General features: G+C 37.3%; 1 protein-coding gene across 2 annotated transcripts in view; it reads left to right on the top strand.

The window, feature by feature from the left end:
* gbe1 (1,4-alpha-glucan branching enzyme 1) overlaps positions 1-17,319 on the top strand; it is a 126,049-nt gene that overhangs the window by 11,969 nt on the left and 96,761 nt on the right. For both annotated transcript variants that reach the window (XM_023351518.1, XM_023351519.1), the window contains 4 exons: positions 1,924-2,093; positions 5,788-5,903; positions 9,011-9,136; positions 13,211-13,346. In XM_023351518.1, the coding sequence (XP_023207286.1) occupies positions 1,924-2,093; positions 5,788-5,903; positions 9,011-9,136; positions 13,211-13,346 (548 nt within the window). The remainder of the gene's footprint in view (positions 1-1,923; positions 2,094-5,787; positions 5,904-9,010; positions 9,137-13,210; positions 13,347-17,319) is intronic.

Here is a 17,319-nt window from a genome sequence, read left to right as displayed (position 1 = left end):
CTTCGTTTTTGTGCTCCCTTTCCTTTCAGCATATTCTCAAAATTGTGACAAAGTGCTATAGGAGGCATGTGGCAGCATTGGTCAGACTTTAAAGGTTTCCATTTGGTAGCCACTGCCTGCATCCAGCATGCTTAAGTCAGGAAGCAGCTGCTGAGAAATCATCATTAAACCCCAGGGCATTCACAGGCGAGCCTCAGCTTTGGTTCAGGGGTATAGGGGACGGAGTACACTTAACTCTGCTGGCTGAGAGAGGCACTCTGTACCCGGGGAATCTGATATGGACACCAGCTTGCCTGCAGAAACGAAAGTGAGATAAATTGTAAACTAGTTAGACTGTCTTTTGCAGTTCAAGGTAATAGACAGACGTTTATCTCTTAGGAAATGCCTGTAGTCATACATTCTGAAGGCAGAGAGGCAGGTTTTCATCTGGAGGTAGAACCTCAAAAAGATTAAAAAAAGAAGGTGCAGAAAAAAATAAGGCACCATGGGCTGCTTGTGCTAGAATGATTTTGAAATGCTTCGAGAAATGTTATAATGATAAAGGAAATCAAACTTTTCCCATGCATGACTGCAGAATGCTTGAACGCGGTTTTGCGTTTGCAATTGTTTGTTACACTGACAATTAAAAGGAAATTAGGAAATCTATTTTTACTGTTACTAACAATTTAGATATGCAAACACCGCACCAGTCAACCATTTGCATCATGTTAGAAATAGTTCAAATGCCTTCTTTTTTGTTATTACTCAGGCAAAATAATAAATGAGTTTTGTCCTGATGTGACCAGCTTACTTTTTATACTTATGCTTACTATACTTTTTAGGTTGTAATTTCTTCTATTATGACTTTTATTGATACAATGCTTGTGATTGTAATTAATATAATGAACCCTACTCAGGAAACCTTTTGCAGGCATTTTAATGAATTAACTGATTGGTGTGTGACACCATTGGTTTTCAATATTTAACATTTTCACAATATTCAAATTTTCTAAGACACATAATTTTGAATTTTCATTATCTGTAAGCAACATCCATCAAAAGTTCAAGAAATAAAGGCTTGAAATATGTCATGATAGAATATGAGTTTCACATTATGAAATGAGTGATAGAAATATTGAACTTAGCATTTTTGAGACGTATTTGTAAATGTAAACATGAGTTTCCTGTGTCAATGCCATAAAGAATGTACACAATTACATTAAATCTGACATCTCCAAAAGGCTGGCAAAGGTTTCTAATCCAGCATGCTCCATGACCAAAGTTAAGAAACTTAAACAGACTATAAAACTTTCACCCTTAATGGTTCCTGTTGAAGTCTGCATGGTGGAGCAGTTGTTGCCTTGCAGTAAGAATGCCTTGGGCTTAAATACTGGCCTGGGGTCTTTCTGCATGAAGTTTCTACATTCTCTTTAAGGATTCTGGGGTTTTCTGTCGATATAGAGAGAACTCCGAGGCTATTTTAACTAGATTCTTGAAGCTTCCCCTGAGCAGTAAGTTTCAGTGTACATGGTTGTAGTTATGTGTTTGTGCTTGCTCTGATTTCATCAATAAATGACATTGACACCAGAAATGGCAAGCTTTGAGGCATCTCCTTGCAATAAAACTTCCACACTCAAGAGTGTTGCTGATTGCTCAACTTTTAACATCAGCATTCAGGCACTGATTGGTAAAAGACCAGATTTCTCCATTTCTGACCAGCTGGTCACCTGAAAATTGTTTGATTGTGGTCACCAGCCAACCAGCTGTTTGTCTTCCAACGACTCAGGAACAATTATTTAGAAACGGAGACACTCAAAATACTGAAAATAAGCCTAGAATTAGTGAATTTTCCTTCTTTTATATTGCAGAACTTTGAATGTAGCCATAAGAATTTCAATGTGTTGTTGAATTTTCATTTCATTAATTTATCTTTTTGGTTGAAAGGTATGACATGCTAAGGAAGCAGGTCCTTCTGCTGGAGGAGGCAGAGGGAGGCGTTGACCAGTTCACACGCAGCTATCGCAGCTTTGGTGTGCAGCGGTTGCCCGACAACAGCCTGTTTTTCAAAGAATGGGCTCCTGCTGCTGAGGCCCTTTTTCTTACTGGTGAATTCAGTAAGTAGCATGAGTTTTGTTCTCTTGCCTAACAGATTAACTTGTTTTCACTAATTAACACCAGATTATTAAAATTTTGTATTGTTTTCTGTTGTATTAAATATATCCTGAAATATCATGATAACGTGTCTTTATGGTGATTTAGGTAGAAAACACGAACCTCTAAGCTGATTAAATCTGTAAGAAAAAGGTCAGCATAAAGCACTAAGAGGGTGTTGTCTTGTTCAAACAGCCCTCCAGGGTGAAAGAAATGTAGGAAATATTGATTACACAGTATAAACTTGCATATTCAAGACTTTAAATGTGGAGTATTTGTGTTAATATTTTAGTTGCTGGTTATTTCATCATTGGTTAGAAAGTTGTTGAAAGTGTGCAACCACTATGTTTTTAATGAAATCTTTATTTTTCCCAGTTCCTGAACTTGAAAATAATTTTAGGTCAATACTTTTGGATGTTATTTTTTTCTGGAGTCTGCAGAGAAATGAAAAAAATAATCAACAAACCCCATTAAACCTTTGCTAACTGTGTGTTGTTAAAACAAAGGAGCTCTTTCAGGACTCAGTTATTTTTACGGTTCTCATGATTCTCGCCAGAGTGGCAGGAGAGCTCTTTGTCCATTTCCTTTTTTCACAACAAAACATTATAATCTTGAAGCATTGACAGATGGCAGAAGGTGCTACTCAACCAAGACTTTCCCCCATAACCTCGGCAACTTGTGACTGCGTCCTGCGACAGAGCTGTCAAGGCTTCAGCAGAACTCTTTGGTGTGTCACTGCATCGATTGTGCAGAGCTTTGATGGCTCTGGTCATGGTCACAAAGAAAAGCACCCAGAGCCCCATGGTGTGCTGACACACTCAATGGTGTGCTTACACCTGGAGCTGCTTCGAAGTTGCAGTTCTGCATGCGTTACAGAGGCACACACTCATCTGTCCAACTGCTCTTACAGCAAAATGTAGAGGCACTTTTGCAGTGACATACAGATGCGACAAAAAGGAGAGCAGCAAAGCAAAGGCATGAGACTATCATAGACTATGAATTAAAAAAAAAAACAAGCATGCACAGATAAGAGACTAGAAACAATTGCATAATTAAACCAATAATCTCAAACTCTTTTTGTTTGACAGAAAACCTGCATGGTTTGTAGCTCAGGAAAACTACGGCATTTGATCATCATTTTCCTGGTATGGCTAAATTCCAGTTTTCCAGACTTGATTCCATGTTCTGGAAGAATAAAAGTATGCTCTAGGAGATGAGAGGAGAAAGTACAAATAGTTATGCCACCAGTGTTTTTGCTAATAAAATTTGCAAGACAATTGTTTTAACTCCTAAATCAACATTTTTAAAATTAACAGTGACATTTTTTAAAAATCTGCTCAGCAAAAAAAAAATCAATCCATTTGGGACTTTTTACACATTCTAACCAAAGATGACACTATATTTGTGCATCACTCCATAACAAAACACATTATTATATTGAAAATGCTTCTTTGATGGAGCATCTGCCATATCTATTTTATTTTTTTTTATTTAACAGTTTATCATAAATGATTTTTGACTAATAGGGATTCATTTGAAATTTATTCCTCTTTTTTGAGGAAATTTGAGGATATTTTCCAGAAAATCTGTGATGCTTAACATCCAAAAAGTCGAAAAAAACAGAAGTTAAATGTTCAAGATAGTTTTTCTGGAATATTTTTTTAAAACCACATGGGAAGACCAAGTTCTACCCAGAAGGCAGCAGTACGGTACAACTCTTATCTCTTTGCTACAGTGAAAACGATGTTATTAGCATTAGTGGAAATGTTAATACCCTCGGACTGATTCTGTGTGCAAAAGTGGAAATGTATCAATTCGTTTTTTGTTCATTTTTGTGCTAGTTAGCTCCATGTCTGCGCTTTCCTCTCTCTGTATTCCTACACTTCCTTCTCCTTTTTAATTATCTTCCCAGAACCTTGGGCAGCAGCTCAATTCCAACATTCAATTCTGTGAGAGATTACATTTTGACACGGCTCAGTCATATTATTTGATTTCAATTTCATAGCAAATGTGGAAACAGCCCAGCAGCCCTAGTCATGAATATGGTGCAGGTTGGATGCATAATGCACTGTTTTCTTTTTTTTTTTTTTTTTTTTTTTTTTCCAGTTGAGTTTAGGCTAAGGGAGATAAATAAATAGTAAAAAAATATGACTTCCTACCTGTGAAAAGTGCTGGGGTTGCGCCCCAACACTTCTAGAGCATCTCCTGTGATTCATTTTCTATCCTTGCCTTGTATCCACTCATGAATAGCAAGCAGATATGCGTTGCAGAATGAAAACATCTTAAATTGACGGGCCAGGGTGGTCACTTTATAATAAATGTTTTGTGTTCTGTCAGTCGTAGACAACTGGGGATGTTGTTGCCTTTAAATATAGAATTTACGATGCAGTCTGATCAGTTTTTTTCTTTTTGGATGTAGGGGGCCTCTGCTTTATTCTCTGTTGCAATAGTCACATGACCCAAAGATCAGTAGAGAGATCAAACACAACAGCAAGGGGTTATGTAAGGGCGCTTTTTGTGAGGGAGCGTGTGAAAATAGATCATAGAAGTCAGAAAGAAAAGTGGAACACTGACAGAAATGAACTGTTACTTGTGTTTGCACTTTTCGGTACCTTAATTTTTTTTTTGTGCTTTTTGAATTTTATTTTCTGGAAGGGCAATGTGATTTGGCCAAATTGTGCATTTTTCTGGAGAATTGTAATTTTTATGATTTTTTTTTTCCCCTCTTCATGTCGGGAGTAAATGGAGTGAGTCACATTCAGAATGCATTACTTAGACACACTCCAGTTGCAATTTTTAAATTTTTTTTACTTTTTTTCTTCACAAGAATTTTTCTCATGTATTTTTAATGTACCCATTTCCATTTGTGGGACGGGAAAACCATCGTTTCCACTAATCAGTGGTGAACACAGCTAACTAAAAAGTTGGTTGTGCTAACTCCAAAGCGCTATTCATCCAGCATTAGTTCAGTAAATAATAAAGGCATATACTGACATGGTATTTAGCTTTAGCGAAAGAAATGGCTTTACTTGGTTTTGGAAAAATGAGAAGTAAATTTGAGCTTTAGGATTTATTCGGAAAAGTAGTTTAGAGGAAGCTGTGCGCAAAATATTTTCAAAAGTGAAAAATTAACTCTGCTATTAGTGCATTGAAGGAGGTGTGCCAACCACAGGAGCTAGTTTTTGGCACTCCCTTACTCTGATATTAAAATTAACATTAAAATGTTTTTAGCCTCAAATATTAGATGGTATGGAAAATAACCAATTGCATAAATAGACTCTAAATGAATCTACTTTTTGTGTTTCTCTTCAAAATAATATAATAAAAATATATTTTAATGACATTTAAATTTGGGATGTTAATATTTGTAGTGCAAAATTTGTTATGCATTGTTGTGATCACAAAGGAAAAGATAGAGATGAGTAATGAAAATGTGGTTTAAACTGAACCATTACTGTCGTCTGAAGAATCACAGCTGTATGTTTCTTAATAAATACAGAGACCTACCAAGAAAAACTGTTACAAGACATGTGCATTTTCTTTCTTTAATCCATTTATCTAACTCATACATTTTTTGTCATCAGGACCTGATCAACATATTGAAATTTGCAAATAAACTGAATTTAAAATGTTTAAATTCTGTTTGTTTCCCCATAGATGGCTGGGACAAATTCTCTTGCCCTTACTCCAAGAAAGAGTTTGGCAAGTGGGAATTGACTATTCCACCTAAGCCTGACAACTCTCCAGCTGTGGATCATCACACCAAGCTGAAGGTAAAGAACAGAACATCTTCATGCTTCTTTTCACGCCCTCAGTGGGTGACGTCTGGCCGTGACGGAGCAGAGAGTTGTCACTTTCAAGCTGTCGTGTGCGGTGTCTTATGAACTGAGGGGAAACCTGGCATGTCGCCATCAACAACATGTCATAATCACAGGGCAGAAGTGAGATTACTATATGTACACAGACTGCACAGCGGAGAGCAGATACACCTGAAGAGCCCCATCTGATGGCTATGATTTCAGCTTCCATCTGCGCACTGTGAGGAATACCTCAGGGCTGTGCTCTCTTTTCTTTTCTTCCTCCCCCCCTGCCCCCCGGTTCAAAATGCACCCCACAGTCCATGTACATGATTAGTTTTAAGCTTCAGTAAATAATTCCTCAGGGTTAAATGCAAAAGATGCACCTCCCCTTATGTATTGTCTCAGCATGCATGAGAAATAATCCAAAAATTGTGATGCCAGACGAGGAGAGGATGGCATCGCTACGGGCTCTCTCCTTGGGAACGGGTCATCGCTGGCACACTCCTGGGCCCTGGACCTCATGCCCAGCTCCCATTGTCTGCAGAGGTCAGTCTAAGGACGATAAGAAGCAGATGGAAATGCTGGCACCTGGCCTTTCCTTGTGCACCCCTGCTGCCGATGAATAGCAGTCTTGCTGTGAGCTCCACTTTGGAATTAGTTCCACAGCTCTCCCTCATGGATGCTAAAGCCTACCTCCGATCACCCTCATGGAGAGCGGTTTGCCCTCCCATCCCCTTTGTTCGAGGCCTAATTTTTCTTCATAAACGGGTTTTGTCCCTTTGTGGGGGTTGCTTTGGCATGGAAAATGCAAAAATTCTATTTTAATACTGGTCAGAGGTAAAAACGGATTTATCAGTGGCATCAATGTCCTATTTATTTCTGGCTTTTAGTGATGTACTTTAACTATTTATTTTTTTCTGGGTGGATTATACAACAATTACACAAAGGGAATTCTTATCTGCATCGATTAAAAATTTTACACATACACTTTGATTAGTTATGAGTTCGTTTTCAACTTGGTAATCTTGACCTTAGTCTCTTGCCGTGTCCATTCCAAGCCTTATTCAACATGTGTTTGAAATCATTTTCTTGATGGAACACTCAAATCAATTCAGTTTATAACCAGAACTATAAACTGCTTAAACACCTGACCATAATGACAAGAAGAATGTTTGGAGGAATCGAGATTTGACTTGTACAACTGTCAAGTATGCTAGCAGTACAGTTATGCTGGTGATGGAGAAGCACCTCCAAATTCCTAAACTTGACTTTGAAGCAACAGTTATGCAACTTGGACATAACTTGGTTTTCCAAAAGGACAATCATGCATTACAACTGGATTTGGAATACACAAGATAAAACATTAAGGCTTTGGAATGGCCCCAACTTTAACCCTATTGAAAAAAGATGGTAGATCAATCTCAGCAACAAAATCTACAGCAAGAAACAAACCGATTTTAAATGATCTGGTGTCAAAAGTCCAGCTAGAATTATGCCAGAGGGTTGTTGATGGTTACAAAAAATGAATAAAACTGCTTTACATAAGAAGGTTTATTCGAAATGTATATAATTCAGCCAGTAGGCATCAGATCGACCCTGTCGGGATCACAGTAAATTTGCAGGGATCTGCAGGCTTATGCACAAATCAAATGTCTTGTCTTAGAAGATGTTTGTTGTATTGTATCATTCTGTAAACCTCCCTCAAAAACAGTGATTTTCATACCGGTGACTGTATACAAACAGCAAATCAGCATCTGAAGTGATAACATAAATATCTTTATGTTTTAGCCTCATTTTACTTCTTGCACACTGGCCAGCTCCAAGTTGTTCTTCTGGCTCAGGCAGTGTTTCAGTTTGCCCAGCAGTCAAAGTTTTCTTTAATGTTCCTAATTCTGGCCAATTTGTCTGCAGGACCAGTACTCTGTCAGGCTTTATGCCAGTCCATTTATCTAACTATCTTTTCCTAATCCTATAAACTATGAAGCATGTCATACTGGGAACCAGGCAGCTAACTCCTAGGTGGCCTGCCCATAATGAAAAAACCCCAGAGGGGAGTCTGGCTACTGGCTCACAGGCAGGTGGCATTGGAGCGGTCATTACTTCACAACAGTGGCCAGATTTACTTGAGTTCTAATGCCCGTTTCTGCAGGGGACAAAATAGGGCGAACACATACTGTGGGTAATACGTCGATTTCTTGGTGGGTTTTTCCCAGCTCCCACACTGCTTTTCTCCTTTATTATTCGACAATGGGAGCAAAGTAACTTGTCAGATTTCCAAAGTGTGTTTATTTTAGCCCTGTCCAAACCCCAATTGCAGGACATAATGGATGAAAGGCAAGGAATAATGATTTAGACATCCTGTTATTTTTTTTGTCGTGTTTTTGTTTTTTTCTAATTTGCTCCCTGGCTCAAATCCCTTCTTGAGATAAGCCAGTAAGTTGCTGTTTTAAAAACCAATCAGAGTTGCCCCATGCCGGAAAATATAATGCAGCACAATCACCACCAAATCCAGGTTCACTTGGTGTTCTGGTCAATACTTTGCAGCATGTCGCCATGTTTTCTCTGAGAAAGATACAGAGTTATACATTTTGTGCCGCAGAGCAGGGAGATGGAACAGAAGTGTGTTTTTATGATGAAAGATTTCTAAAAAATGTTTAGTTTATTGGTTGAACAGTCTGCACATTCTCTCTGTGTAATGGAAAGAGACTAATGTCTCAGTTTTATGATGTAAGCATTTCATGGCTGGAAGGCGTAAATAAGTGCAGGCTGTAAAATCACAAACATTTAGAGGAAGATATGCTCAGGAGTCTCAGTGATGGAAGTCTTTGATTACTTTCAAAGATTTTCTCTTCTTATCTGCATTTAAGTGTTTAACTTTGGAAATTTTAAATCTTGCAAATCTTGGGCTCATTTTGGGTTTGAACTGTTTTTCATTATCATTCCAGCTCATCAGGCAATGCAAAGTTGCTTTTGTTCTTTAACCATATGCTAACTGACTGTAGTGGCTGTTTTTGTGTCCACTTTCTATCACTCAAGGTGTCCTTGCGTTAACATAACACTCATTTATCTTATTTCCCCAGGTGGTAGTTCACACTAAGGATGGCGATCGCATCTACAGGATCTCGCCTTGGGCAAAATATGTGACCAGAGAGGAGAAATCTGTCATCTATGACTGGGTTCACTGGGATCCCCCTCAGCCTTATGTTGTAAGCAAGAATTTTATGAATGGCTAAATTGTTTATTTACTTTGCTACTTTTATTTTTGTCTAAACTATGTATTTAGCATCTTGTTTTATTTAAATGTTGATGACTAGTGAGTGAATCAAAACATCCAATCCACAATATGAGGTGATTCACATTACTTGGTTCACAAGAACGACATGAGAAAGACTTTGGCAATATAATGGGAGGAACCAAGAATCCCTCTTTTCACTTGGAAATGTTTCTCAAATCACAAACTGGGTTTTAATATTTTGAGTTCAGAATATTCCAGATCAAATTTGACTAGTGACTAGACCATTTATTGTGTATTGTTTATCTTTGTCTAATAATATTAAATAATAATAATACCTTTTCACATGCCATTAAAAATTGTTTGTCTATACAGATTCCTTCCAATTGAACTTTTTTGTCATACTTCAAAGTATGAGATTACATTTTGATGTCAGACAATGACAGATAAAAATGCTTTATTTTATCTTTACGCTATCTAAGCCAACTTGGGCTTTTGTGAAAAGTAATTTTAATTTATGAAATTGCTGTGATTAATCAAATTATTTGTTTCATTTTCACTAGCCACACCCAGGCTTGATAATTGCCTGACCGGTAGAATCAAATAAGCAATTTAACAGAACCTGTCTGAAAACAGTGGCATTCACTTACAAATCTTAAAAAGCAACACTTCTAAAGAAATTAAAAATCAGACAAGGAACTACCAAAATGTAACAAACTTGTAAAGATTTCAAATTCAGTTTCTAAGGGGTTTGGACTTCATTGAACCACAGTCAGATCCATTATCTACAAATATGGAAGTGTAGGACACAGAGAAGAAATAAAATTTTACCAAGCCATTTTTAAAGATCCAGCGACTCTGTAGTGAAAGCCATTAGCCACGGATACTGAAAAGTGGTAAACCTTCTCAGGAGTAACCAGCCTACCAAAATTACCGAAGAGCATGTCAATAATCTTTCCAGGACAAGACAAAAAAAAAAAAAACGGCCCACTGCTACAAAATCCACTTGCATTTGGTATTCATGCCTCAACAGTGAGAAGGAAATGGCAACCATGGGAGTTTCAAGGAGTTTCAAAGTGATCTACAGTAGACGAGCAAATCCACCTCTGAATGGCAAAATGAAGTTTAAGACCATAATTGTAAAATGTCAAAATCTGTTAAGTCTAGCTTTCGTGTCATTTTCTGTGAGACACTCGCACTCCTCACCCCCTGAGGGTAAAGGCAAAATTACTTTCTGTCTTTGAACATGGCTGCATTAAAGAGCTTCACAAGCAAGGCCTCTTGCAACATGCCGTCAATGCAGAGGTCGGACACAGAAAGACAGTCACTTCAAATTTCTTAGAAGAAATTTGATGAGGGTTGGATGAGAAAGTTATGGGATAGACCAAAGAAATTTCACTTGCACTGAGCTGAAGGATCTGACGGGCTGTCGGTTAAGACACAGCCAGATCCTTAGCCCAAATTAAGGCCCTTGCATGCTGACTGGAGCCCATTAACTACAATATGGCATCTGTGAAAGAAGAACTTGAAGAACAAAAACGGTCACGTCTTCTCCCTGTCCACAACAGGATTCATTTACACTTCGCAAGGGACCACCATACACTGGACATTGAAAGAAAGAAGAAAGTTTTTCTTTGAGAAAAAAGTGTGATCTGGATGGTAATGCAGGCTCTGAACATCACTGGCATGACAAAGAAAAAGTTCCATTCTAGTCAGGAAACTTTTTCCTTCAATGGAGCAAAGAAACTTCACAGCATGAGGGGATAAAACCACAATTTGGTATGTTGGCTATGTGAAGATGTATGCAGTAGGCATCCCTCTTACCTTCGAACCTTTGGCTGTATTGTGACGACTGGGATGAAGGATCTCTTCCAGTGAAGTAACAACCTTGTTATAGACCATCTTGCATGTTTTCATCTAATTTAAATCTAGATAAAAACATTCAGGTATGTATAGCGAAGGAGGTTTACTAAAGTAGTTGATTCCCTTAACACTTGCATCAACAATTTCAGCAGTAGGGCTGCTTTCTTCTTAGCCTTTTCTGAGGTCTCGGGTTACATGTCGTCTTTAATAATTTGATTATTCTACATCTTTTTACTTCTATTCTTGTTTCTTCTTTTTGTCTTTTTATGCTCAACTTTCAACGTTGCTGCATTCTAGCAGGTTGAAATTCTCAAACTTCTGCCAGAACAGTAGCTGTTTATGGCCATTAAAAGCTAATCTTTAATAATTAATTAGTTGTTTTTCCATTTAATTGTTAAAAGTATCGTTGCTGCTTTGATAGTTTGGTGCCACATCAGAATACATCATTTTGAATTTGTGCATCTGAAACTAGATTGTGATGTGTTTCCCTTTCTCTTGCATTGAATAACATGCTCCTTCATTTCAAATGGACCTTACATTTTTTATAGGAGGTTGTTTCTTTATTCTTAAATAGTTTAATGATAAAAATGGATTTTTCAGAGGGTCTCAATGTTTCTCAGTACTACTTGATGTTTTTAGCTCAAGAGTGAACAAGGGAAAAACACTAAGAGGCTATTAGCGTCCACCTTGCTTTCCTTATCGTTGGTTATTTGGCACCATTTTAATTAGTTGGGGCCTCTCACTGGTGCTATATTTGTTTTATTTACAAGTGCCTCAATCATGTACTTCAGCTAGAGGGTTCAAGGCCCTGTGGGTAGCTCTCAGGAAATTTTTTCTATATATAAAACAAGCCCTTCTCCTTTTTTTTATTACAGACTAAGGGAACTATTGGGGCAGCACCTCACAAAAGTATTCATACATATTGTTATTTTTCAAAATTTAGGGTTTAATATGCTGAGACCAATGCAAAGTAGAGCATAAGCTGGAAACCAGAAGAATTTTTCTGACAATTTGTCTACAGAAAATATATGTCTCTACAAGCTTTGTATGGATTATTATTATTTTGGTAGTCACCACTAGCTAAGAAGTTAGTTGTGCTAACTTTAAAGCACTAATCATAAATATTAGCTGCACTAATGCTACATTGCTGTATTACAGTAGTATTTAGTGGAAACATTAGTGGATTAGCGAAAGTGTGCATAGCACTGGTTTTACACAAATAGAAACTCATATTGAACACCTTCAATAAAGAATATCTGAACACAAAGTTTCAAGTTCTGATACACATTCTAAAACTGATCTAGGACTTAAGTCTGACACAAAAATGCTGCGATCTAAACCATTCCTTCAATTATTTTTGTGGGTAAAGTACATTGTTAGTGTTTGTCACATTGAAAAAACTTTGACATTTTGCTCTTGTCTGATCAAAACACTTTTTTTCACATTTGCTGTGTCCCCTATGTGTTGTGGTAAATGTCAAATGAGACTTTCTTTCAATAATTGCTTTCTTTTATTAAGCACTGACTTGTTATGTGCACAACTAAGAGTTATCTTGTCAACAGATTTCTCCACCTGAGCAGTTCGTCTCTGCAGCTCTTTCACAATTGGAAAGAAATATGTGACTATTCAGTCAATTCATGCTCTAATCCTCCCCATAACTATATCCCTAACCTGTGTGCTTCGTTTCTTGGTCTACATAATGCTATATCTTTGCTAAGCATCTAAAGCCTTAGAGTTCACACATACACAGATAAACTTAATTTACCAATTTACTAATCAAATGCCTAATTAGCAGTTGGAAGCAGTTGGTGTTGTGCAATTTTATTTGGGGTATGAGAGTAAAGTGTACTAAATACATATGCACAACATACTTTTGTAAAATGTATTTTTATTTGTGAAGGTTGAGATATAATTTTTACCTTCACTTTAGAATTGAGCACTACTTTGTATTGGTTTTTGACATAAAAAGTCAACATTTCATGGCGGTTTGTGGCTGTAACATGACAATGTTTTAAGTTATTCAAATGCTGTGAATATTTTTGGAAGGCATTTGTAAAGTGATTCATTCCTTGCAAAATGTTTAAGCAAAGATGCATATATCATTTTCATTTATTGTATTTTTTTAAACTCTGAAACTGTGCTCTGTTATTTTCATCGTTTATCATACTGTTTTTGGCATTTGCAGCACATCCATCCTCGCCCAAAGAAACCCAAGAGCCTGAGAATTTACGAAGCCCATGTTGGCATCGGGTCCCCAGAGCCGAAGATCGCCTCGTACAAAAACTTCACACACAACGTGCTTCCTCGAATAAAAGATTTAGGTAAGACAGTGGGATTATTTTCCTTCTTAGGTCTCTTATTTATTTTGTTGTCTTCATGTGTCTCAGACTGATCTTAAATTGAGCTAAAAAGCATCACACATGTCCAGCCAGACACGAGGTGAATGTAAAACAGTGGTTGTATACCTCCCTTCACATACACAATTTGGACCCAACGATCTGCCAAGAAAACAAAGAAATTCCCACTTTTTCTTGTTTGTCCTTTTTATATAAATAGCTGAAGGTATTTCTATCAGCACTGGCCCATAACACAGCAGACAAGCTTTACTGCAGTGAGTGCCACTGTTCCTCCAGGAGCAGTATTTCTCTGTGGCAGACCTGTCACATTCCCTGTGCAAAAAGTCACCTAAGCATCCTGTGTACTGACACGACCTAGAGGGATCTCTGGCCATCGGGCAGTGTTTTGTAAAGAGACCTTCCAATCTCAAGTCACAGCAAAACTGATGATTTAAAGGATATACCTGTAAAGATGCTAGCTGAAGCTGGTAAAGGAGCTTCATTATTTGGAGTAAAACATGTATTGTAGACATGAGCTAAAAAGGTCATTCAGCAAGGAAGAAGCTATTGGTTCACCAGCATCAACAATATGAATCAGATAATAGCTTCTAAATGGACTATGTGATAAAGTACCTTAATTCTTGTGTCTGATAAAACTACAGTTGAAGAGTTTAGCTATAATGACTCTTGCTACAATTGAAAGAAGAAGGTGGAAGCCTGCAAGTCTTGACAGCAGTTTCCCAGCTGTGAAGTATAGTGGTGGCAGCATCATGCTGTGTGGATGTTTGGCTGCATGAGTGACTGGTTCACTTCTCAACATAGATGGCATAGTGACCAAATGGTGTTTTGTGGAAATATTGACGCAATAACTCAAACTATCAGCCAAAAAATTCTGTCTGGTATAATGGACCCAATTGTCCGCAAACTATTGTGAGAAGCTTGTGGAGAAATATCTGAAATGTTTGTCTCAAATCCATATCGTTTCAGAAAACACATAGAAAAACTTTGTGGAAAGTAAAACTAAAAATCTATTGGTCATTATTATGACATTTATCAAATATACATCCTTTTTAAACTGTAGTTTAGCTGTACTTTTTTAATATGTTGGGTCTTGTACCTTATTAAACAAACAATTAGTGCATTTATCTAAACCAAACTTTAAATATCAATGGTTAAATTCACCATTGGTATCATTTTGCATTATTTTGTATGTAAGCACACACCTTCTTGCCGTCGCTTTATTAAAAGACACCAATATGACTGGTGCAGCACACCAGGAGACTTGTGATAAATGCTGTTTTCCTGCTTGTGTCATCTTGTTTAGCGGGTAAAGAAACTGCCAGATTAAATGCTGTCAAAGAATCCTCCTTCAACAGCTCAGGGATTTTGCACAATAGGATTCACTAGGAGGCTAAATTTCATCGTTTCCAGTGATGGCTGACTCTGTCTGCCATTTCATTTTCTTGACTGAAGAGAGTGTACATATATAAATATAAAAAAGAGAAACTTCCTCTCACCCCAGTGCTTTGTCACACTCCTTCAGAGGCAAAGTTTTCTCTCTTTCTCCCTTTGCCTGAAAAGATATATATAAATAAATGTGCTCCAGACAACAATGAAAAACCTTGGGGCCTCCCACTGGAGTGCTCAGCGGCACTTTAGAAGCCTGTTGTTCTCTTATTCATAGACAGTTTTTCTAGGTCTTTTTGAAATGTCGTACATGACCTCCTAACTCTAATAGTCGGTGTTTCCCTTTTGCCTGAGCTTGTACAAAGGTGTTAGAGCTGGTGTCAAAGAGGAAATGCCTGGAGCTCATTAGTACACTTCGACTGGCACAGGTCACATAGAATCAGGGTTTGAAGAAGGAAAAGAAACTATAGGTTTCAGATGCCTCCTGTGCTAAATTATTGCAGCTAAGTGCATCCGAACAAAATGGAAACTGTCATACAGTACTCAAGACACTTTCATACTAGCTTTGCAGTGCTTTCCTTTTGCCGCATGGCCAATTTATTGCATGCTTGTTTTGGGAACGATTCAAGCAGCGGGCACCTGTTAAATGAATCATAAGAAAGGAGGCGCTGACAGAAATGAGACTCCCCACCATCTTGAACCGTCCAAATAGACATGATGTAATGCTCTTAGTAACAAAAAAGCACCACGATATTAAGCAACACTTCCTTTCTGTCTAAACGTATTCAACTCTTATTTTATCACCACACACAATTTAGTAGTTTTACCCACAATCACACAATTTTGCATACAGTGCTTTGCAAAATTATTTAATCCCCTGTGATTTCTTTTTCTCCATATTTTTTATGTGGCAACCAGAAACAAGTATGTAGCAACATCATGCTGGAGAGATGCTTTATTGAGGCAGTGCTGATAGACATAATACTCATGAATTCAGGCAGAGCTTTGATGAAATAACAATTTGTGATTGTGATTTAAAGTAAATTGATGTCAATATTTCACATTTAAAGTTAGAACGTATGTATGCATTTTATCAATATAGTATAACTTTGAAGCACGGCTGCTTCAAATAAAACGTTGAAATATAATCACAAAATCATGAACTCACACAGCCTCTGCAGCATGAACTGAGTTTGACCTGATTTTAAACTTTCTCTGAACTGCTGGAGGGGAAGCTGTGTAAAGCAGAAAGCACCATCATATCGTCCTTTAAAAAGGGAGATGCAGAGATTTTGCGCTGTTACTGACGAAACAAGCTCGCCTCTGTTTCAAGACCAGAAATATAACAGTATTGGTTTACTGATCCAAAAGTTTTATGAGGAAAAAAGTGATTAACAAACCTGTGTGGGAAAATCTAATGAAGCTATAATTGGCTGTATCAGATGGAACACTCTGTTTTCATCAGGAAGTCATTGCCATTTGCTTGTCACATGGAGGGAGGGACTTTTTTTTTTTATTTACATTTCGCTTAGTCAACCACTGAAGTGTATTGGTGTGACGTAAGAGAAGTTTTTGAACACTGTCGTGTTATAACATAATTATGTTGTACAAACTTGATAATATATTGTGTAAGCATAATATAATGTATAAACGTGATAATTCTATTGTATAAACATAACAATGTCATCCAGATGGTGGCGGTAGTGTGCTTTTAGTGCATACATAATGAAGGTTAGTACAACAGCTAATTTACATGAAATAGTCAAGGTTTACCTCATGCTTAGTCTAAGACATGGAGATATACTGATGTGGCTGCACATTGTTAATGAAATCAATATTAGCATGCGTACTCTGAGAAGGTCTCAGTGGAAGTGCAGAGACGAAAAAATCTGTTACATCCTCTGAATGTGGCGGCCTGGCTAAGATTTTTATCAAGCAAAGATGATTTTCTGAAGGCAAAGAAAATCACACCTCTAATGGATTCTTTCCGCCAGTACAATTACTCCAAACATGCAGTTTGAGGACTTTTGAAATGGCCTAGTCAAAGTCCAGACCTGTAACTTATTGAGAATTGGTGACTAGACTTAGAAATACATATCCTCACAATGTCCATCCAATTAGACTGATTTGGAACTATTTACAGTCCTGCTTATGTGAGACCATTATTAGCTTCAGTAATTATGTTTTCATTTATTGAACCGTTATTAAGTTACTGTCAGACAGCCAAAACATGTTACGGTGATAAGTTATTACATTATTGACTTTATTACATTTAAGATGGACGAATGTTTTGCGGTAGTTAGTATGTTTTTGACCTTGATCAAATTATTGGTTGCTACTTGGTTTTACTTAGACGGGCTGAATACAAATACATGTTACAACTCTGACGTTGTTAAAATAAAATAAAAAAAAAACTGTTGTAGATCATATAAAATAAAAAATAAATAAATGCCCCAATCTAAAAACATATGAAGCCTCACAGATTCTGTCAGATTTTTTTTCGCAGAATCCTCCTGTCATTAGCTACATTTAATCCTATAAATTTATGTTA

Source organism: Xiphophorus maculatus, chromosome 18 (genome assembly GCF_002775205.1).
Source record: "Xiphophorus maculatus strain JP 163 A chromosome 18, X_maculatus-5.0-male, whole genome shotgun sequence".
NCBI classification, from domain to species: domain Eukaryota; kingdom Metazoa; phylum Chordata; class Actinopteri; order Cyprinodontiformes; family Poeciliidae; genus Xiphophorus; species Xiphophorus maculatus.
The sequence above is the reverse complement of the archived record's forward strand: the minus strand, read 5'-3'. Positions and strand labels throughout refer to the sequence as shown.